The sequence below is a fragment of the Hemicordylus capensis genome, chromosome 8, assembly GCF_027244095.1.
Source record: "Hemicordylus capensis ecotype Gifberg chromosome 8, rHemCap1.1.pri, whole genome shotgun sequence".
Classification (NCBI taxonomy): domain Eukaryota; kingdom Metazoa; phylum Chordata; class Lepidosauria; order Squamata; family Cordylidae; genus Hemicordylus; species Hemicordylus capensis.
The window spans coordinates 25,902,625-25,924,625 of NC_069664.1; the positions used below are offsets into that span (position 1 = coordinate 25,902,625).

The window sequence follows — 22,001 nt, forward strand, 5'->3', positions numbered from 1 at the left end:
TCCACCAGTTTCAACACGGGGAGTCATGAGCAAAATGGGCCCTCTCTCTGGTCACCACCCTCCTCACCTCTGCCAACAGCCAGACCTAGAGAAGGGCCCCTCTACACTGTAGAGTTGTGCTGTAGTGTCTACAGCACAACTCAGTCTGTCCAATACACCAGCTGAGATGCCAGGTCCAGGCTGGCACTGTTCATTCACCTGGAAGATCTGTCTCTATCCATGCATCCTGTAAAAAGATCTAATACATACATCCAGTGTTCCCTCTAACAGGGATTCCCAGATGTTGCCGACTATAACTCCCATAATCCAAGACAAAGTCATTACAACTGGGGATTCTGGGGATTGTAGTCAATGTCTGGGAACCCCTGTTAGAGGGAACACTGCACACATCCCCCCGCCACCTTTATAGTGGGGGCTGTCACACACTTTGCTAACCTAACCTATACATACGCCTCCTGCCCAGGACCATCCTGGTAACCATACTACCTATGCCAGGGCTTCTAAACTTAGTCCCCAGGTGCAACTCCCATCATTCCTTGCAACAAAGGTAACTGTTGCAGTGAATTATGGGAGTTGTCCAACAACATACGGGGACCCAAGTCTGAGAACCCCTGGCCTACACAATGCAGAGGGATTTAGAAAGCTTTGGAAACTTAAATTAAAATTAGAGAGAGGTTTTTGTGACTAAGGAGCAGAAGAGCACGTCAGAATCTGGGAATTAGTCCTCGATTTGGGCAAATGCTACCTGTATGCTTTAATGCCGCCCACACCCTATTTCTGTGTCAAACCCCCCCCCCCATTAATCAAGGTAGCAACTTTCCCCAATCTTGCATTGGTGGGGTGGGTGGATTCTGACATGCCAGTCATCTGGCAGGCAATACAGAAATGCCACACAGGCTGTCCAAGGTCCAAAATTAGGATCGATGACAGAATCACGAATCGTGAGGTGGCACAGCCAAGGGATGCGCTTGAAAGAGGGAGAGTGTTACATGCTACTTACTAATAAACATACGGTGTTTTTAATCAGCATCCGTGTCCTTGTCATTCTAGAAATATCACCTCATCCCTTTCACATCTCCCTATATCTAAAAACACACTCTTAATCACAGACACGAACCATATTGTGCTCCAGAATGAAGACGGATGCTTCTTTCCCCATGAACGGCAGAGGGTTGCTACTCTAATTTACAAGCTTCTAATTAGCATTCAACAATCTTGCCTCTTCAAAAATCAAGGGGGACTATATTAAGGATAGGAGACTAGCAGCTGCAAGGTTTCCATCTGGTCCCCAGGATAAGAATAAGCCCCTCGCTTATTCTTATCCTGCGTCAGATCAGTGGTACAGATCATTCAGCATCCCACCATGGCCATGGAAGAGGCTGCAAGCTGCGCAACTGCCCTCTTCCACCACAAAACAAAGACACACAGAAAGCTGCCTTATCTCGAGTCAGACTTTTCTTGGCCCACCTAACTCAGTATTGCCTACGCTGACTGACAGAACCTCTCCAAGGTTCCAGGCAGGAGTCTTCCCCGGCCCTACTTGGAGATGATATCAGGGACTGAACTTGAGACTTCCTGCATGCAAAGCAGATGCTCTATTTGCTTGCTCTACAGCTAGAGATGTGAAGGCCTGGAAAAAGGACTGGGCGCGGGGGACAGTTATTTCCCTTTTTACCTGGGGGGAAAAGACCACCAGTGTTTTTCCTGGGGGGGGGAAACTGGGGGTGGGGGTTCCAGGCCTTGGTATCTCTAGATTTGGCCCAATCGCCATCTGTGTTCCCTCTGAGGCAGGCCTGCTCAACTTAGCCCCTCCACCAGCTATTTTTGGACTACAACTCCCATAACCCCCAGCCACAGTGACCAAGGATTATGCGAGTTGTAGGCCAACTTCTGCAGGAGGGCCAAAGTTGAGCAGCCCTGCTCTAAGGTGTGCACGTGTGCGTGCGCACGTAGGTGTTTTAATGCCCGCTCAGTCTAATTTGGATCCTGCTCCGACTGAATCAGGAAGGCCCCATTCTGCATGCATATGCATGAGCACGCACACACACAGCCTTGATACTGCCACCAAGAACTCATTCTGTGCCCAGGTAGGGGGGAAAATATGAGGGAACGTTTGTCTCCTCTCTAACTACAGCAACAAATATTTATATCCTGCTCTTCAACACAAGTTCTCAAAGCGCTTTACAGAAATATAAATAAATAGATGCAACTGAATCGTGGGTTCCAGCTCATCGCAACGCCTACTGAGCCTACCTCAGTTCTTGACTCTCTTTGGTGAAGAGCGTGAGGAGGTCCCAGGCCAACACTTGGCTTCTGTTGTGAGGGGCGAACTTCTCTGCATGCTTAACAGGCTGAAGTAGGAGCTGATCAAGGCATTCCAGAGCTTTCTCCTGCACAGAGTTCTCGCAGTCCATGACCACAGGGACAACGCCTGTCAGCCAGGCCTTCTGGATCAGGACACTGCTTGGCTGAGACTAAAGCAAGAGGAAACTTTGTTAGAGCTCAGGCAGAGGCATGAACAGCCTCTTTCGGTACCAAGTCAACCAGAAGCAAGAGATGTGTTATCAGTCGGAGGGTTGTGGGCACACTAGCCTGAATGGCACAAACCAAATCAAATCATTGTCATGCGGCAAAACATTTGCCTCCTGACACACTGCACAGGACCATGAACTCCATTTGTGCAGTTCAGCTTTTTGTGGTGCCAATTCAAGATTGCCCAGGTGTCAGGTTCTGCTTTCCTTAGCCTCAGACACGCAGCCCTATCTAAGAAGTAGACACAGCAAGCTCTCTTTCGCTCTCACCATCAAGAGGTCCGTAATAGACTGCAGGGCTTGCTTCCTCACAGAGACGGCCGGATCCCGACACCGATCCTGGAGCATGGCCAAGTCTTCAGGTGTGCATGGAATCACATTGTGTTTCAAGATGCTCATGAGCACCTGGCGGTCAATCAAGGCAGGTGTTAGACATACTGAAGTCATGGTAGTCAAGACGTGTGTGTGCACACACCCCCAACCACCTGGCAGAAAACATATTCCAACTGTCAGTCCTTGCAGCTCATAAGTTTCAGCAGAAAGCTGGTCTTAGAATTAACTTCCAAGACAAACCGGCTGGTTCAGCCTGTGGCAGCCCCTACATGCAATAAGATCAGGGCCACGGTGTGAATATGGAGCAATGATCTGAACTAGCTTAACCCACACAGAGCATCTGCATGCTAGTACTTGATGGCTCCCCTCACCCCGCCACAACCCCTCTCACCTCAGAGATCTCTCCAACCTCACCTGAAACATACTCCTGCTCCTCCTCCTCCATTCTGTTGCTTCCATCCCCCTTGGTCACTTCTCCATCCATACCCTTCACGGTTGCAGCTGTAGCGCCTATTGGCTAAGCTACAGCCCCCTATCCTCAGAGACTTCCCCACATGAGCAGTAGTGGTTGACCTTCCTTGCTGCTGCCACCACCATGGCCACTCGTTCCCCTCAGGCTGCTGACAGGCCCAGGCCTGTCCATTGCCTGCCTCTGCCAATGGCCTTGGTAGCCCTGAACAGCAGCAGTGGTTGTCTGGGCCCTTCCTTGCTGCCAATAGGCACCACCATGGCTGCTCATTCCTCTCAGGTCGTTGACAGGCTCAGGCCCATTCCTCGCACCTCCTCCTTTCTCTTCCCCTCTTTTTCCCTTCCCTTTCTGAGTTAACAGATCTTGTTTCCTCATCCAATTCACACACACACTCCTCTCCTCTCCTCTCCAATGAAGAATATCTTCTGACAAGTAACAGTTGCATTCTAACTGACCTTAACCATCAGGCTCCTCCTCCCTATCTGCATATGGAATCTTCACTGCCCAATCACCATGGTGCTTCTGCTTGCGAACTCTCACAAGAGCTGCCACACACAGGATTAGCCACGGGTACGCCTTAGAGAATTATATACTGTGTGCAAATGGGCAATTCATGTTATCACCCCTCACACATGATTAAACAATGTGCTGAGATTGCTTCGGAATATACTTGAGTGACATCGGAGCAGGCATGTTCACATCGTGGCCCAGACGTTATTGCGTGTACGCCACAGTTTGGCTGAACCAACCCACAGGCAACCCAGCCTTAGAGGAATCTGCATGTTCTGCAATGATGCTAGCACTCGAGTACCAAATAGATCTTCCCAAATAAATCATACAGCACTAAGTGGAAGGACACCAAGGACAATCCACACTCGCTCTCTAGTTCAAAGCTGGGGAGGCAAACAGGGTTCTTTGAGGGAGACAGGTAGGTGGAAGTTTGGGACCCTGATCATGACCATCGTGCCATGGCCTTTACCTCCCCAGATAACAGACCACCTGCCCAGGAGCTGGAATGAGTGGATTACCCTGACCATGCAACAACAGAAACAGACAGTATTCATCCCAGCAGTTCTACCTTTCAGGGTGTGCTAATTCATTACCCTTCTGCAAAAATCCTTTATGCCACTCTCAATATTCTAAACACGAGGGCTTAAACGTTAAAAAATGATTTATTCAGGCTTACATATTTCATTACAGAGCAATAAATCTCTCGGCAGGAGATCAAGTATTTGCCCACATTAAGGTCATATTTCGGCACCGTTCATCATCTAATGTCGCTTCCAGGGAGGGAAGACCATCTCTCAGCCATTATTGCTCCCAATCCATGATAATTTGGTTTGTTTAGCTTTACCGCCCACCCTATCCCAAGGGCTCAGGTCACCATGCATTTATAATTTCATATTAGGAAAAGGGTAAAGACGGACCCCAAACCTGAAAATCAGTCCTTAATACTCAATAGGCTGGTACCAGTTGCGTTTCTCATGTCTTGCATCTCCCATTAAACTCCAAGACAACCTTTTAGTTCATTCTGCTTGGGGCAGCTTACAACAAATGCAGTACCAAGTTAAAAACAGAACAGCCTAAGAGGTCACACACACAATACAGGGGGACCTCACTATTCACAGCACAGCCATTCATGGTTCTACATATCCACAGTGGCTTAATCGCTACTCAACCTCAATATCCACGGATACAAAAAGGATGAGAAATTTTGACTTCTAGGGAGCATTGCTGGATACCTGTGGAGCACGTTAGGGCACTCTGCTTCACCCCCCCCCCACACACTGTTTTTAGTGGTTTCCCCAGCACCCCACCCCTACATCACCATTGCCACAATGCCCCATTATCTGTGGTTCTAGTGGAGAATGGAACCCCAGCAGATAACGGGGCTTACCTGTATAAAAACAGACCCAATTAGTACTCAGTTTTAAGAAACTAAGAGGTGAGTTTTAAGATTATTTTTTTTAAAAAGAATTCTGAGAGAGGGAGAACCACCAAGCCCTTCGGCCAGAGCCAAGGGGCCACAACCAAGAAGGCTCCATCTCTAGTTCCTGCCGGCTGAATCAATGATGAGGCCTGAGATGTGGAGGGCCCTGGCAGATTCATGTGTGTGGATGCGGTATGTCAAGTACCCTGGTCTGATGTGGTCACCCGAGCAGCATTCTTCTCAATGCCAGAGTTGCAATTGAGTCCTAGCCATGTCTGCCTCTGGCTATCCCTTAGCCAAGAAGCAGGAGTGTGGCAAAGCAAGCGGCCACGAGCACGTGGCTCTTCCCCCAACTCTGACTGGCCCCCTTCCAAGAGAGCAAGGCTGCCTTGACCCTGGACATACAAGTCCCAAGTTCAATCCCTGGCACTTCCAGTTGAAGGTAGAATGCATAAGCAGAAAAGGGCCTGTACCCAACATCCCAGAAGGCTGCTGCTCGTGAAGATCAACAGTACTGAGCTAGATGGATCCATGTTATGACTATTTTATACATTACTGGAAGTTACACCTCGTTCTCAGTTATTGGGTTCAGCACGTAGCACTTGGGCACTGTGTAATTCTCATACACCTCTCATGATTTATTGTGCAAGGGCTGTATTTCTAGGAACAGCATCGGGCAATTGGAGGACAAAAGGAAGCCAAGAACATACCTGAGCCAAGAACATACCTGGAGTGCAGACTTCCTAACATTGGTCTTCTCATCCCCAGCTCTCAGTCTCAGCATGGCCATGATCTCCTTTCCTGTGAAGGGTAGGGAGGCACGAACAGAATAAAAAGCTTGGTGACTGTGGCATGCTCAGCAGAACATAGAACAAGGGTTTGCCATTTGCACATTTCACCTTGAGAATGCAGCATGCTTCCCATGCCTTGTCTCAGCCATGCTTTAACAGCTGAAATGGATACAGTTAGGAGTGGGACAGAATGAGAACTGGAGGTGTGGGTGAGCTTCTCTCTCTGTAGGAGGGCATTTTGAAAGCTGAGTGGATCTATCTTTGGAGCAAGTAGGAGAAGCACACCCGTACATTGAGACACTCCTCCACTGTGGGAGAATGAACACAGGTAGGTTCCGGACACTTAAAAGCAGGAAAAGGAGGCAAGAATCACCAACATGGTACATCTTGAAACTATCAACCACTCACCCCTTTCTTAATACGAGCCCTTGCGTGTGCAGATTCTGGGGAAGGAAATAGGGCAGAAAGGGAGGGCAGGGTAGGAGGCTTCTCCACCAGGTTTAACCACCAGGCTGGGTTTTCGACACCAACAACCTCCCCAAAAACTGTGCAGGACTGTGCATGCCATTACCCTCTTAATGCCAATGACTGCTTGTGGGCTCAAAGCAAGGGGCTGCTCTACAGAGTCAAGCAGCAGCATGGGGCAAGGGGACTCCCAATTCCTGAAAAGAACAATAAAGTCATGCCTTTTTGAGACTATCTGATGAGGACAAATGGTTGCTTCCTACGAAGAATATTGGGAATAGTACTCCCTGTATCAGGGATTCCCAGATGCTGTTGACTACAACTCCCAGCATCCCCAACTGCAATGGCCTTTGGCTGGGAATTATGGGAGTTGTAGTCAACAACATCTGGGGACACTGTTCTCCAGTGCTCTTGGTCGGCAGCCACCACAGGGCCAGCCACTCTGTCCATTACAAAACACGTGCACAAGAGTTCTCAGCCTCCCTCCCACCCACCCCTCTCCCACCATAACCATTTTGGTTGCACATCATCCCTGTATGAAGTGCCTTCTCTGTAGGAGTTTTCTAATGCATGAAGTGGCCAAAATGTAAGCTGGTTTCCAACTTGTTCCAACATGTACTGTAGCAGGGTCGTGTATTTAGAAAGAAGGTGTGCTTATGATACACTTCCAGAACCTGTACTTGAGGCTGAGCACCTCAAATTATAGAGTTTTGAGGGTGTGTGTATTTGTCAATGCAGTTGCGAATTCTATTCTGCAATACAAGTGTGGAGTAATCTGCTTGCCAATGAACCAGTGTACAGATATGCTATTAATATGCATGTGTTCAATTATACAGTTTTAGGTCTTCTGGTTATGGCCAAAGAGCAAAATAGACTGACGGAGAGTGTGTGTGCATGCATGTGTACACACCAACACATACCATTATTTTCTTACAGTTTGCAAAGAAGAAATGTACATTAAGAGGACCACGTATCTGAGCAAAGCAAAAAGAACTCCATCCTATTCCAAAGCTTACCATCAAACTCAATGGTATCATGTTCACTGGTCACTTCAATAGTTTTGAATGTTGGAAATGTTTTCAGGCGATGGCTGGAGGAACCTTAAAGGTAAAAAAAGGTACAAGTATGTGTCAAGTTCCTCTGGAGCATTAAAGGACTCGCACAACAATGTTAAGGCTGTTCTGACTATCAAGATGGCTGTTCTTACCTTCTGTATTGGTTAGGAAAGTCCCAGCAGCTGTGTCCGTGCCCATAACTGTAGAAGCAGCAGCTGGCAAGGAAGAGAGAGAAAGATGACAAGATCTCGTTTGATGGCCTAAGGAGGCTCTGCCCACATTTCACGTAATGGCTGCCCACCCAAAGCGGGGTAGGAGTCAGCAACTGGCCAGCCCTGGGCTAGACACATAAGAGCAGTCCCAAGCACGTCATTTCTCTCTGGGGCCATGGTGGCACTCAAGCAGAGCCTACTTCTGGGGTTCCCAACCCTTTTAAAGTATTCTTTTGCAAACTTTCAGCTCAGAGACTCCATAGATGTGGGGTGTGTGTCTCCGTGCATGCACGTGCACACACGTTACAATTATGAGAGTCATCCAGTCTAAGCTACTCATATGCATCCCCACTGAAGCTAATGGGCCACGTTCGCTTATATTAATTTCAATGGGAGTACTCAGTGCTCATTTCCCGAAGTCTGTCAATCAGGCTGAGGGGAGGGGTATGCTGAGCTTCAGCATGTGGCCAGCCAATCAGGAGGAGAGGAGAGGAGAGTCTTCCCTCCTCCCTCCCTTTCTGCAGTGGACACATCGCTGAGGACACGTTGGCTTCAAGCCAGTGAGTCTCAGAGGGGGATTGCATGGCGAGGCAAGAAGGCTCTGAGTACTCCCTGGGAGCCCTTCAAGTCGCCTCCGGGGTGCTTGCACCTCCTGTGGTGACTCCTCCCCTAGTTATGCACCCCTTCCTCAAAGAGCTCAGAGGCACACACAGAGGGTTATTGCCTTCCCCCACCCAGGAGACAGGCGAGGCAAGAGATACCGACGGGCTCCAGGTTACCCAGGGAGCCTCCCGGCTGAACAGGAGTCTGGAGAGAGGCCTCCCCAGGAGGGCAGCATCCCGCCCCCACACGCCGACTGGCAAGCCCTGCTCCTCCCGCCATACTCACGGCCCTGCAGCAGCTCCTGCAGGCTCTCCACGCTCGACGGGGCTTTCGTTTCCAGGCACTGAGCCAAGCTGGAAAGCGCCTTGCTGCGGACAGTCGGCACTTTATCCGAGCACCGGCCAAAGACCATGACCTGTACCAGGAACTTGTGCTTCAGGAAGGCCTGCTGCTCCTCAGACAAAGGAGGGTCCGGGACCCGCTCCGGAAGGTCCAGCAGGGCCATGGCAGCATCGATGGCAAACACCCTGTAGGAGACCTGTGGGGGACGGGGAGGACGCAAGCTGTCTGAGGGGAGCCCGGCAGGCAGCCTGGGCGCTCTGCTTAGAGGGAGACCTCTAGGCTGTGGGGCCAGACCGACTCGGGCACGACTCAGCCTTGCCTCGAGGACCAGGCCTGGCCCACGAGGTCCCGTCAAGCGCTAGTCTCAGAGCTTGACTGAGCTTCTCCTCATCTCCTGTGCCAGAACCCAGGAAGGAGCAAGCATCAATTCAACCCTTTGTTCAACAAGATTTTGCTATGGTTTACATGGGATGGGTGACTACATGGTCCGATGGCTGTAGGCCATCTCCAGCCTCAGAGACACAATGACGTGATAAGCCAGTAGCAGGGGAGTAACAGTAGGGGAGAGGGTAAGCCCTCACCCCCTGCCAGTGGGCTTTCTCAGAGGCATCGGGTGGGCCACTGTGGGAAACAGGATGCTGGACTGAATGGGTCTCCTTGGGTCTGATCCAGCAAGGCTGTTCTTATGCGGCAAGATATTCCCCTTTGGGGATGGGGCCGTAACTCAGTGGAAGAGCATCTACATGCCTGCATGAAGAAGGTCCCAGTTCACTCCCTGACAGACTCTCCAGGTAGGGCTGAGAAATACTCATGACTGAAAGCCTTGGAAAGCTGCTGCCCGTCAGGGTAGACAATACGGAGCTAGAGGGACCAAAGGTGTGATCCGGTATAAGGCAGATTCCTATGTTGGGGATGGACCAGTAGCTCAGTAGCAGGGCATCTGCTTTGCATGCAGAAGGTCCCAGGTTCCATCCCTGGCTTCTCCAAGTAGGGCGGGGAAAGACCCTTTCCTGAAATCCTGGAGAGCCGCTGCCAGTCAGAGTAGACAGCACTGAGCTAGATGGAACAGTAGTCTGACTCCGTAAGGCAGATTCCTACAAGCCCACTCTCTTTCCTTGACTGGTGCCTTGGAACTCTGCTCCTGCCTCATTTTGACTATGCGCCTGTCCAAGGTTGCCTGAACCTGGATGGCAGGCCTGGAACCTGACCTGTCCTGGCTTGGCAACAGCCTCTGCTGCTTGCTCACTTGGACCGGCACGCAGCTCCCTCACCGCTGCGCTCCTCAGCTGCCGGCCGGAGATCCCACTTCTGCTCAGACACGCTTCGTGCCAGAGACGCTGCCGAGCCCCGCCAGCCGCCCCCTCACCTTGTTATTGCGTGAGAATCTATAGAGCCAAGCGATGAAGTCAGCGTGTTCCACAGAAGGGAGCCGAGGCAGCAGCTGTGCCAACGCTAGGGCTGCATATGTTCGGTATTCCGATTTATCAGGGACCTGGAATGAGAGGCAGGCAAGGAAATGTCAAGACGAATGGAAGAGTGGCGATCTGCCACCATGACGGCAACATCTGGACGAGGCAGGCGGCGGCCACTGGCAGCTCCTGGGCTGGATTCAACTCAAGCAAACTGCCGGGTGGAAGAACCCGTTCCAGGGACTGACACATACACAGTTTTCTCCCCAGTGGCCATACGAGGTTCAAGCCGACATGCTGAATGGCAGCACAGAGTCCCGTTCCATCCCATCACAAAGGCACTGCTCAAACCATTCCTCAGCAGAAAGGCGGCTACAGATTCCATCACTGCGAAGGGCCTTGAAGAGACAGCTGCAAGACCTGGGTCACATCTCGGGGCTCGCTTGCTCCCCAAAGCTGTGTGTTTTGAAAACAACCTGAACAATGCTGCTGGGAGCAAAATGGAGGACAGATCTATCCGTGGCGACTCGTCTGGAGGCCGTGGGCCACCTCCAGCCTCAGATGCCTCTAAATACCAGTTGCAGGGGAGCAACAGCAGGAAAGAGAGGGCATGCCCTCAGCGCTCGCCTGCAGGCTTCTCACAGGCATCTGGTGGGCCACTGTGGGAAACAGGACGCTGGACTAGATAGGCCTTGGGCCTGATCCAGCAGGAAGGCTGTCTTATGAGACACTGGGAGACTCAGGACAGGCAAAAAGGACCTCTTTACACAGCATGTTGATGAACTATGGCATTTGCTACCACTGGATGGTGATAAGGCCATCAATCTAGATGGTTTTTAAGAAGGGATTAGAAAATGACTTGGAGGACAGGGCTATCGGTGGGTGGGTGAGATGGGGATGCCCCTGAACACCAGGTGCTAGGAAATACTACTGGGAGGGGGGGAAGTTGCCCCCTTTGCCCTGCTTGTGGGCTTCCCAGATGTGCCTATCTGGCCACCACATGAGGCAGGATGCTGGACTCGACAGGCCTTTGGCCTGATCCAGCAGGGCTTTTCTTGTGTCATTCATGCTCCTGCTGCAGCAACAAGCAGCCTTGGGGCCAAACCCAACCCCAGCAAGGTCCTCGGCTGGCCAATCAACTCAAACGTCTGCTCTGGCCTGCCAGGGCACCCCGCTCCGCCGTCGGCTTGAAGAGCAGGAGCTCTCCTTTCCCAGAAGCTGAGAGAGGTTCTCTGCCACAATGGAGAAGCACAAGGGCACAACCCACCTTGACACAAATATGTTGCAACAGGATGCGCAGTACTGGGAAGGCGGCCTCCTTCAGATCCTCAGTGAGAGAGCTGCGGAAGAACAGGAGATGCAGGAGTTACTCCGTCCCGAAGGCCTTTGCACCAGACGGAGCACAACCTGAAAGGTGATGTTGGCAACGGAAGCAAGCAGTCCCCTAAAAACCATGTGAAGCTGTCTTCCATGGAGCCAGATTTAATGGAGCATTGCAGGGGAGATGCTAAATGGAGCATTGTAGGACTCCAGGAAGAGGCCTTTCAAAGCCCTGCTAACAGAGAACCACTTCCCGGCTAGGACCCGCAATGCTGTGGAATGAAGCTGCGACTTTCTGCATGCACAGCAAGGGTTCTACGGCTGGACTCTGGCTCTTCATCTAGAATGATTCCCTTGGAAGCTGTCGGGCAGAGGTCTAAATCTAAGTTCCACCCCTCTCCAATTCCTACAGTCTAGGCTTCATAAAAAGCCTAGTCATCATTTGCCTGGTCAGAGGAGAGCAAGAATTCCCTCTAGGCAATTAGGCAGAGGAAGCAGGGATCTTAAAGTTTGAAGCCATGTTAGTTAGTTAGTTATATTTAACATGTTTTATACTGCCCAAAATGTACATCTCTGGGCATTTAACAACAACAACAAAAACCCAGAAAAGGTCCCATTTCAATTAACCTTCACATCGAAATATGGTGAGACAGAATGTGGAACCAACAGACTAGTTCCCATCTTCCACTAATATGGTTGCTAAGGACTCAATATCTGGCGGGGTTTTTAGTATTTAATGTATGTATCTTCTAGTTTGTGTGCTTAATCACGGTTCTCTCAAGGGTCTCCTATCCAGATTGCTAGCCAGGTCCACCCCTTACACCATTTATTGAGCCTTATCTGGGGGAAGATGCTCGGCAACTGGAAAGCAGCAGCAATCTTAAGTTTCTAGCCCTTGCAGTTCCAGAGTTCAGTGAAGCTTCACAGAGTTGTCATCAGGTAGGACACTTCATTGCTGAGAAAGCACATGAAGCTTGTTTGCTTCGACTGAATCTGTACAAGATGCAGAATGCTAGAAGCAGGCAAGAAGAAGAGGGGTTAAGACGGGACCAATGAAAAGACAGAGGACACACCCCCTTTGGGGATGTTACCTTATGAATTTGATTGCCTGGTTCCTAGCAGCAACGACCTGCGACGGGAGAGTGGCAGACACAGCGCTGGATCCTTCTCTCCTGGGAGACATGAGGATGACACTCAGAAGCTGGTGGAAGACCCGGAGCAGAGCCTAGAAGAGAAACAAGAGGCTTGCAGATGGGTGTTGGAGAGATTTGTACTAACAAAAAAATCTGTCCTTTTCAAAAGAGCTCATACAGAAGGTGTACCTTCCAGCTCAGATCACAAGCTGTCTGTGTAGTTAACAGGCACAGCTTTGTACCAGACTGAAGAACACACCAGTCCAACTTCTGAATTCACCCACCTTTTAAAAATTTAATCAACGAGCCATAAAATGGCACCCATGCTCAAAATGGCAGCCGGAAATTACCTCCGAGGTCATTTCAGGCCACCCCTGACTTGTGGCTATGCGGGATTAACCCCTTATCTGTCTGTTTTCCATGTTGTGTGTTAATTACCCGACCGCAGATATGAGGAACCACAGATGTCGGGTCCACGTACAGGGAGACCAACCTGTACTCCATGTGAATGCCTCTTTGACCCCCTTTCTCCTTCACTCACACTGTTCGGCAAGTGATGTTCTTAATTTAAAACCCCAGTGAGGCAGAAGCAATGTATAGACGGCCTCAACTAGACAGAAACGATGTAGTTTTTCAGGCCACCCAAGAACCAGAGTGAAGTGTTTTCTACAGAGTTGCATTCAGAGTGGTGTGTGAAAAAACCTGCTCAGCCCCTTTGCATCAGGAAACGCCAGAAGACTGTTTGTGTGTGTGTCAGTATTAAAGCTCCCTCTAGCAGGCAAGCTCAAGAACTACATGGCCACTGATAGACTCATGGTCAAATGTTGGGGAACAGGACCAACACACTGTACTTTGTTTCCAGGAGCAGGAAACCCTCAAGAGGACCTCAGAAACACCAATTGTGGGGTGGGGTGGGGGTGAAATATAGACTTTATATAGAACAGAATCAAACTACACATTACACTGGAGCTTTGAGATTGGAATTCCCAACCAGTGTCCCTTGTAATGGGGATTTCCAGATGTTGACTACAACTCCCATAATTCCCAGCTGCAGTTACCATCCATTGCACCACATCCCCACCCACATGACCATCACCCACCTGTTCAACAACAGGGGCACCCTGAGGGCAGCAAACCACCCTTCAAATCTACAAAAGCTTCTCTGTCCTACAAGCTTGCTTTAATGTCACGCCAAGTCTGCTGAAGCATGAGATGGCTGCCTGACTTTAACTAATGGTCCTGCTGCCCCTCCACATGGCAAGAATTCTACGCAGAGGAGAGCCTGTGTCATTTTTACCTTATCTTCTATGCTGTGAAGTGGGGAACACAACAGTCGTAAGCCAAAATAGGCAAGTTCAGGGACATATCTGGCTTGGTTAGGAGTCCTGCGTGAAAAAAGAAAAAAGTTTAAAGCTTTCCATTGGATTTATTTTATATTCTCTGTTGTACGTATGATTACAAGTCAGGAACAAAACATCCAGCTTAATTATAGGATTAATGGGGGGGAGAAGGTACCCAAGTTTTACCTCAAGTATTTATAGGGATCTCCCCCACTCCCACCACAATCTCCCATAAGTCCTCAAAGCAGGGCTGTGTTACAATTCAAGAGCAGCAACTCACATTCTTTCTGAAGGGTGAAACTCAAACGTGCAGGGCTCAAAACTGGTCAGACCAACGAAGATCTATGGGCAGCACAAGATGTAATTATGGAAGTTAAAATAAGCAGTGAGGAGAACAGTATTGTCTTTTTCATGTCTTGCCTTGTCTATTTCGCTTTATACCATATTTATCCCAGGAGAAGACTCACAATTTAAGATGACCTTAGAAACAGAGTGTAACTACAGGTTATATCTGTGTTTACCCCAAAGGTACAGGACTCTGAATTTAAGATGACTGCCTGATTTCTAACATCAAAGAACTTGGAAAAACCTAGCCTTTGATTCAGATAAATACGGTCCATTTAGCCACACTGAGTTGCCCATCCATTCAGACTATCAGCAGTTGCTTTATTGTTTTGTGGCTGCCTGAAGTGCAGGCCTTTTCACTAGCAGTGGCCAGGCATTGGGATTTCACCCCCACCCACCAGACTGGCCACCACTGAACTGAATATCAGAACACAGATATTATTTCATTCGACTTTTGGTATGGCATACTTCCAGTTCACCATTTTAGCTGATGCTCCAAATTTGTTTTAATTTCCTATACCAACTTGTTTGATATTTTATTCTGAGATATTTGCATTTTGTATTTTACCCTACTTGGGAGGCTGACAAAAATACAGCTTAGAAATTTAATTCAGCCCCTCGTGTCCCCTCCTAACTGAGCAAAGAAGCACCTTTTTAAAGTGGCAATTCTCTTTATTAAGCAGGAGGAGAGCAACTGGCCCTATCCAGCCCCAGCACAGCATCCCTCCAGTGTCTCTTTGCTGGTGTCTATCTTATGTTTCTTTTTTTAAGATTGTGAGCCCTTTGGGGACAGGGAGCCATTTTATTTATTTATATCTATGCAAATTGCTTTGGGAAACTTGTTGAAAAGTGGTACATAAATATTTAATTGTATTTATAATCATATTTGTGATCCCAGGGAAGCCCTCCTTTTCGTCTCACAGAGCCTGGGAAATTTCCCCATCCGACAGGAGGCAGAAGCTCATCACAAGGACGACTGTGCAATGGCCAAACCCCCCAAACTGCATTGCATTCACTTTGCAATTGCAAACACTTAATATTCAAGAGCTCTGCTGAACCAACCAAGGGACTGTTTAGTTCAGGACTGTACACCATTTCCAGCAGGAGATAGCCAGTTAAAGTCTGGAAGTTTGCCAAGCAGGTATGAATGCTACAGCTCTCCCCTGTGTGTTCTGGGGTAGATTCTCACAATCGCTTCTCCAGCACAAGTCGGGAGGAGGTACACATGCTCCAGCGGCACGTGTTGCTAGAACCATGGGAAATTGCACCAATGCCAGGAGGACCTCACACCAGCCTGAGCACCCTGCGTCAAATCCTCGGCTGGTGTGAGCTCCTCCAAACGTCCGCACCATTTCCCCTGGTTCTCATCAAATTTGCGCATACCTTTTCCTCCCAACTTTTGGTGGAGACATGATCATGAAAACCTGTCCTTTGTTTCCACCTTCAAGTATTCAGAATTATACTGATACGGAGGTTCTAGTTAGGTATTATTAGTTGGCTTTGAGGTATTTGTCCTCTAGGGACCGAATTCACTTTTTCAGCACCAACTAAGCTGATGGCTGTCCTCACTGCTTTGGGCCAGACAAACTGAGGACTCCATGCAATATTGTTCTAGTCCTGACGGTTTGGGCTACCTGGATGCAAGTCTGCAAACAGTGTGACTTCTCTTTCAGGGAGAACTTGGAAAGAAGCCTCAGGAGGTTTTTCAAGAGGAGGAAAAGGGCCTCTCGAATTTGCAGCAGCTCATGCGCAGATAAGTAAAGCTCTTCTTCCTGCTCTTCTTCCTCCTCGAACATCTCATCCATCTAGAACGACAGGAAATAGAACAAGGATTCACTAGAACAGGGATGGCCAGCCGGTGATCCTCAAGCCAGCTTCAGCCCCCAAGGAATGACACTGTGGACCTTAGCAGTCCTACGAAACTTCAGAACACACTGAAAAGATGGCTCACAAGAGAAAGGAGTGCTGGAAACATAAGTATGGATTCAAGCTGTATTTATATCAAGCAACCATGGATGTCTCAGTAGGGCAATGGCTCTTTGGGAGAAAAGCCCTCAAAGTTTAGGATAATAAGAGTTCTCCAACCAGAGCCACTTGCTTAAAATAGGATTTGTACAGCTGGCAGGGCCCAGGAAATCCACTCATCTACTAGTCTGTGATGAGTGAAAAAAGTCCTGAATGTACCAATATAGCTTGAGGAACCATCTGAGTAAAATATTTTGACTGGCTGGTGAACCAAGCCAACACTTCTTGACAGCTGGTATTGGTGAGTTTGTCTCCTGCATTTGTTGGACTTGTTTTCTTCCCAAAAGATTCAACCAAAAAGGAAAATAACCTGGTTTTCAAGACAATTGCAAAACATTCCACACTCAGGTGTATCTCCCTTTGGGTTTGGTGTGCGTTTGTATTCACAAGGATGGGTGCAGTAGAATCACAGACCTTTTAAGTGACAGATGGTGCCAACTTTATGACACAGACTGTCTGCCAAGGAGGGGGAGAAGGGTGCGTGTGTATGAGTGTGAGAGAGATCCTTCTGGTTTCCAGACTACTATCTGGGGCATGAAGCAGCCTCCAACAGGGGCAGAAGTCATCCTGTCTGTGCTAGACAGACATCCCTTCTCCTTGGAGTCAACATACTTTAATGCTTTATAGCTCTTCTGGATGTGCACACGTGATTATTCTCTTACCAGGGTATTCTCCTTTCGTGTTGATCGTCCCCTCTTCTTATTCCTGTCACCCTGAGAGCTTTGGCTGGAGCCTTTTTTCCTTTTCCTGGGCAAGTCCGAGGCTTGAGGCCAGCATTTGCACAGGGTCTGAAGACACTTCTCAAACATCACTGAATGGAACATCTGATTGGCAACGCTGCCTGCCAAAAAGGAAAGCTAGATCAGGGCCTCCACTGCCGATTTTTATTTTATTTTTTTTCACACATGATATTGCATGTGTGGTAGCTTTAAAAAAAATGTGGCAGTTTTGTGATTACCAACAGCCAATATCAATCTAAAGTTTCCTTGCCTGTGTCAGTCATTCGTGGCCCACAAGGAGAGAAAAAAAGGCTTGGGAAAACTTCCCTAGCTGGTCACCTGGAGCTCATTTCAACTCACCAGAGGTGAGCAGCTGAGCGGCTACTTAAGAGCCCAACTTAGAAGAAAACCCAGTGGAGCTGATTCTCAACAAATATTGAGAATTGCCAAGAAACCTGGAATGACTGTGGAAAGCACTATCAAAACAGCTCTCAATAAATAAAGCCCCAGGCACAATGACGAGGCCAGGTCACTTGCTTACCTGGAATTTCCACCAACAAGAAGTACAGCCCAGCAGCATGCAGAGCGTGCAGCCGCTGGGGAACAGAAGCCTTTTTACTCTGGGCGTCTTGGACAAAGTGATATAAGACAGCAACAAGGGCTTTGTGAGAGATGTTGTTCTCTGCAAACAGGGTCCAGATACTCTGAAACAAAAGACTAGATTTGATGGGAGGCAACACCGTGAGACTCACGGGGGGAAAACAACCAACAATTCACAGGGAAAAGATACAAGCAACGTGGCTACCCTGCCTTTGCAGAACTAGACAGGGCGGTTCTCAAGGAAGCTCCTCCCACTCTGGGGAGGTCCCAGCTTGAATCTCATTGGCCCTATCTAGGGGCAATTGAAGGGGAGTACCAGTTCTTTCAGAGGCATTCCTTCACGGCCAGAGAAAGTACAAAGGCAGTTTTCCTTTATCAGTGCTCTGAAGAACAGTGCCCACTTGAAACAGGCTGGGCCTAATAAAAGCACACCCACATTTCCGGCGCACCTTTGGCATTTTCCTCATTTCTAAATTAGTGTGCTTTGTCCTTCCCATCAGTGCCATGTCAGACACTGAAACAGCTTGGACATCTGAGGAAGCAAAGTCTAGGAACTAAGCCCCAAGCCTCCTCTTTGGGCCTGGGTCTCATAGAGTGTCGAGTGAGGAAAACTGGGAAGAATGGCTGACATACCACACAGCACATTGCCTATTAAAGAGGGATGCACATGCATGGCTTGTGAGCCAGTGCGTAATGACTGCAAATAATGGCAGAAGCAGGGGAGCAGCTGAGTGGGCATGATCTCCCTGGCCTCTGCTAACAGCAAGAGCAGGTTCTTGGCTGGCTCACAAACTGTGCACATGCATCCCTCTTTGATGGATGGCATGTTGCGTGATATGTCAGCCAGTGATATAAAAGATGACAAAAATGGGATAGCTGCCAATGTGAATAAATACCACCAGGCTAGATGGACCAAGGGCATGACTCATACAAGGCAGCTTCATAGGCTGAAATAGGTGCGCCCTGTTGAAATTAATGCCTAAGTGAGCTCCACTCTGCATAAGAAGGGGCTGTATGGCATTCAAAAATGTGTTGCTAGTGCCATTGACTTAAGACAGGGCTTCTCAAACTTGGGTCCCTGGAGGGTATTGGACTACAAATCCCCTCATCCATACCAACCATTGTGGCTGAGGATGAGGGGAGCTGTAGTCCTACAACATCTGGGGGGCCAGTTTTCTTCTTACTTCAGTGGTTCCATGCTCATCCGCAAAGGGACAGAGACCCTTGTAGAGTTGAGTGAAGGCATCCAAACCATCCTCTGTTATCACACTCTCTTGCCTAGGATCCAAAGGCTCAGTCTCCGTGAAATCCAGCTCCCAGATTGTGTCGACCCAGGCTGGAAGAGAACAGGAAAAAGATTTAGTCATTTCTTCCCTGTCACTCTGTACAGAATATACAGATACTTGAGAAACAGTTTTAAGGGGGAAGAGAGTTATCACAGGTATTGTTGTGAAGAGTAGGTAAGAGTGTTGTACTAGGTTTGTAAAGAATCTGGGGAGCTATCTGGGGAAAATGCAGAGAAGGGCTACACTTCCCAGCTCTGTGTGTGTGCCTTCCAAGAGGGCCCTGGGGCTCAAAAGGGCTCTGTTTCTCTTAAAGGGGCCCCACCTGTGCTGGGCACAGTGCAGCACAATGCATTGGGAACCGTCACCTCTGCACAGTGCCAGGGAGACCTAGTATTCAACTTTGGCCAAAGTTTCACACAGGCTTAACAATTAGAGAGCCACACTTTGGGGCGAAAGAAGCCACCACTGGTTACTGGGTCTTGCAGTCAAGAATGCTGAACTGGACTGCACAACTTTGGCACTTCTGCAGATGCTGGACTACAGGTAAAGTGTGCCGTCAAGTTGATCTCAACTCCTGGCACCCAGGTTTACCATTGCCTCCTCCTGCACAGTATGAGATGATGGCCTTTCAGCATCTTCCTATATCACTGCTGCCCAATACAGGCTTTTCCCATAGTCTGGGAAACATACCAGCTACCTCCTGCTTGTTAGTCAAGCATTTCCCTGCTGCATCAATCCCCAACTATTAGCCACTGTGGCAGAAGATAAAGAAAAAGCTGGAAGGCCAAAGATGTGCAGCCCCTAAATAAATAGTGATGAACTTGAACCCAAACAAGTGGGTCCCCTACTGTTGCTACTTCCTGCTGTTGCACTACTGAGAAGCAAAGTTCTGCTGGGCAACAATGGGCATCAAGAGCAACAAATTCTTGAAGACCTTGATTCTGAGAACCAAAAATATATTTCACCTTCTCCAAATACATCCTTTCCCCACTTTTCTATTTAAGAGAGCGCAAACTGAATCATCAGAAGTTTAGGAATAAGCACCGAGCTTCCCTGTCATTATCTTTTTAAATGACTGTGGAAAAAGGAAGGATGAGGCATAAATTAGAACCTCTTATTAAAAACTAATTACCAACATCAGTTTCTGCAGTTCCAGGGCAAACAGTGAAACATGTTTCTATTTATAAACTGCTAGGAACAGGGAGCAATAACCCTTACTCTTTGAGCATTATTCATTCAACATTGGTAGTACAGGGATAGAAAAGGACAGGCAATCCTAAGCTCAATTTCTCCTAAAATTCTAGGTCAAAGGTGAAGACTGAAAAGACCCAGATTTAAGAGAGGCCCAAACAGAATGTATTTGGCTTGCCAGTGCTTTGATCCTTCCAGCCACGATGCTAAAGTAGGTTGCAATCTCAGGATGAATCTCGGCTTTGACTTCATTCAGCAGCGGACTTGAATGGCACTAGGCAAACTATTTCCACAAGGGCCAATTACACAATGATTCAATTTGATGTGGACAGGCTTGAATATTGGGCAAAAAGCAACAAAATGAAGTTCAACAAGGCTCAACAGAGACCCGAGCTCAAATGTAAAGTCTTACACTTCGGTAAGAAAATTCAAATGCACAAATACAGGATAGGAGGGAGCTGGCTAGCCAGCAGCACATGCGAAAGAGACCTATGTGTCTTAGTGGACATGTTGACTGTGAGCCATCAGTGTGATGCAGCTGCTAAAAAAGCTAATGCAATCTTCAGCTGCATTAAAAGAAGTAATTTTTCCACTCTATTCTGCACTGTTCAGATTTCACTTAGAATCCTGTCTCCAGTTCCGGGCCCTGTATTTTAAGAAGGACATTGATTACCTGGAATGGGTGCAGAGGAGAGCAACCAAGATGGCAAGGATATGGAAAGCAAGTCCTAGATGGAACTGGGCATGATTAGTCTAGAGAAAATAGGGCTAAAGAGAGCTACAAGAGCCATCTTCAAATACTTAAGGAGCTGTCAAATAGAAGACAGAAGAGACTATTGCTCCTGGAAGGATGACTAAAACCAATAGGTTGACATGAGAAGTAAACAGATTTAGGTTAGACATTGGGAGGGATTTCCTAACTGCAAGAGCTGTTTGACAGTGGAACAGCCCACCTCATGCAGTGGTAGGCTCTCTAGAAGTTTCCAAACAGGCTGGACAGCCAGCTGTCAGGGATGATCCAGCAGATTCCTGCACCAAGCAGGGTGCCTCCAAGGTCCCTTTCAACTGTGGCATTCTAGGATGCTGTATTATATTACACACAGCTCCAACTTCCTTTACAAGTCAAATTTTTAAATTGTTTTAAGTTTCTGTATATATTTTAACTTCTTTTATACTATTGTAAACCACCCAGAGATGAAAATTTGGGGCAGTGTACAAACATAATAAATAAAACAATAAATAAATAAATAAATATCAAAGTAAGCATCCCCTCCAAACTCTCCCATAGCAAAGGCTCAGGAGCAGCATTCCCCATAAGACAGAGACTCTCAAACTTGGGAGATGTAGCCCAGCAACATCTGGGGACCAATCATTATCATGCCCCACCACAGTGGCCTCTAGCCCCTGCTGCAGTGGGCCTGTAGCTGCAGATGATGGGAGTTATCACCCAACAACGCCTGGGGAGGACCCAAGTTTGAGAACCTCTGCAGCAACGGGGATCCCCTGATGCTGCTGACTTCAACTCCCATCATCCACAGACAAAGACCACTGCAGCAGGGGACGATGGGAGTTGTAGTTAACAGAGGCTGGGAATCCCTGATACCGCGGGGCGGGGGGAGCTGCACAGGGCGCGTCTCTCACTACCCCACCCTAGAGGAGAACCAGGAATCCGAGCTCTCCCCCGACGAACTGGCGAGGGGGGGCGACATCAGCCTGGCTCTTCCCCACCCCACACTTACTGGAGCTGACATCGCGGAGCCCCCATCGCCCGACAGCGCAGAGCAGCCCCTCCGCCGCCATGGTCTCCGCAACCCCTTCCGCCGCCGTCTTTTGAACCCGCCAATCGGCGCGCTCTCCCCCCGCCAGCCAATCACCGCCGGCTCTAGGAAGGTGGCGCCCCGC

General features: G+C 48.7%; 1 protein-coding gene across 4 annotated transcripts in view; it reads right to left on the minus strand.

Annotated features, from left to right (window-relative positions):
• NCAPD3 (non-SMC condensin II complex subunit D3) overlaps positions 1–21,952 on the minus strand; it is a 44,951-nt gene extending 22,999 nt beyond the window's left edge. For all 4 annotated transcript variants that reach the window (XR_008311150.1, XM_053270188.1, XM_053270190.1 and 1 more), the window contains exons 1-16: positions 21,839–21,952; positions 18,807–18,958; positions 17,564–17,726; positions 16,966–17,144; positions 15,913–16,083; positions 14,214–14,275; positions 13,891–13,978; positions 12,552–12,685; positions 11,408–11,480; positions 10,098–10,223; positions 8,675–8,927; positions 7,727–7,789; positions 7,536–7,619; positions 5,991–6,064; positions 2,802–2,936; positions 2,254–2,474 (exon numbers count right to left, since the gene is read on the minus strand). Coding sequence is in view for 3 of the 4 variants with exons in the window: in XM_053270188.1 (XP_053126163.1) it covers positions 2,254–2,474; positions 2,802–2,936; positions 5,991–6,064; positions 7,536–7,619; positions 7,727–7,789; positions 8,675–8,927; positions 10,098–10,223; positions 11,408–11,480; positions 12,552–12,685; positions 13,891–13,978; positions 14,214–14,275; positions 15,913–16,083; positions 16,966–17,144; positions 17,564–17,726; positions 18,807–18,958; positions 21,839–21,899 (2,039 nt within the window). In the remaining variant the exon portion in view is untranslated. The remainder of the gene's footprint in view (positions 1–2,253; positions 2,475–2,801; positions 2,937–5,990; positions 6,065–7,535; positions 7,620–7,726; positions 7,790–8,674; positions 8,928–10,097; positions 10,224–11,407; positions 11,481–12,551; positions 12,686–13,890; positions 13,979–14,213; positions 14,276–15,912; positions 16,084–16,965; positions 17,145–17,563; positions 17,727–18,806; positions 18,959–21,838) is intronic.
• Positions 21,953–22,001: the final 49 nt, after the last annotated feature.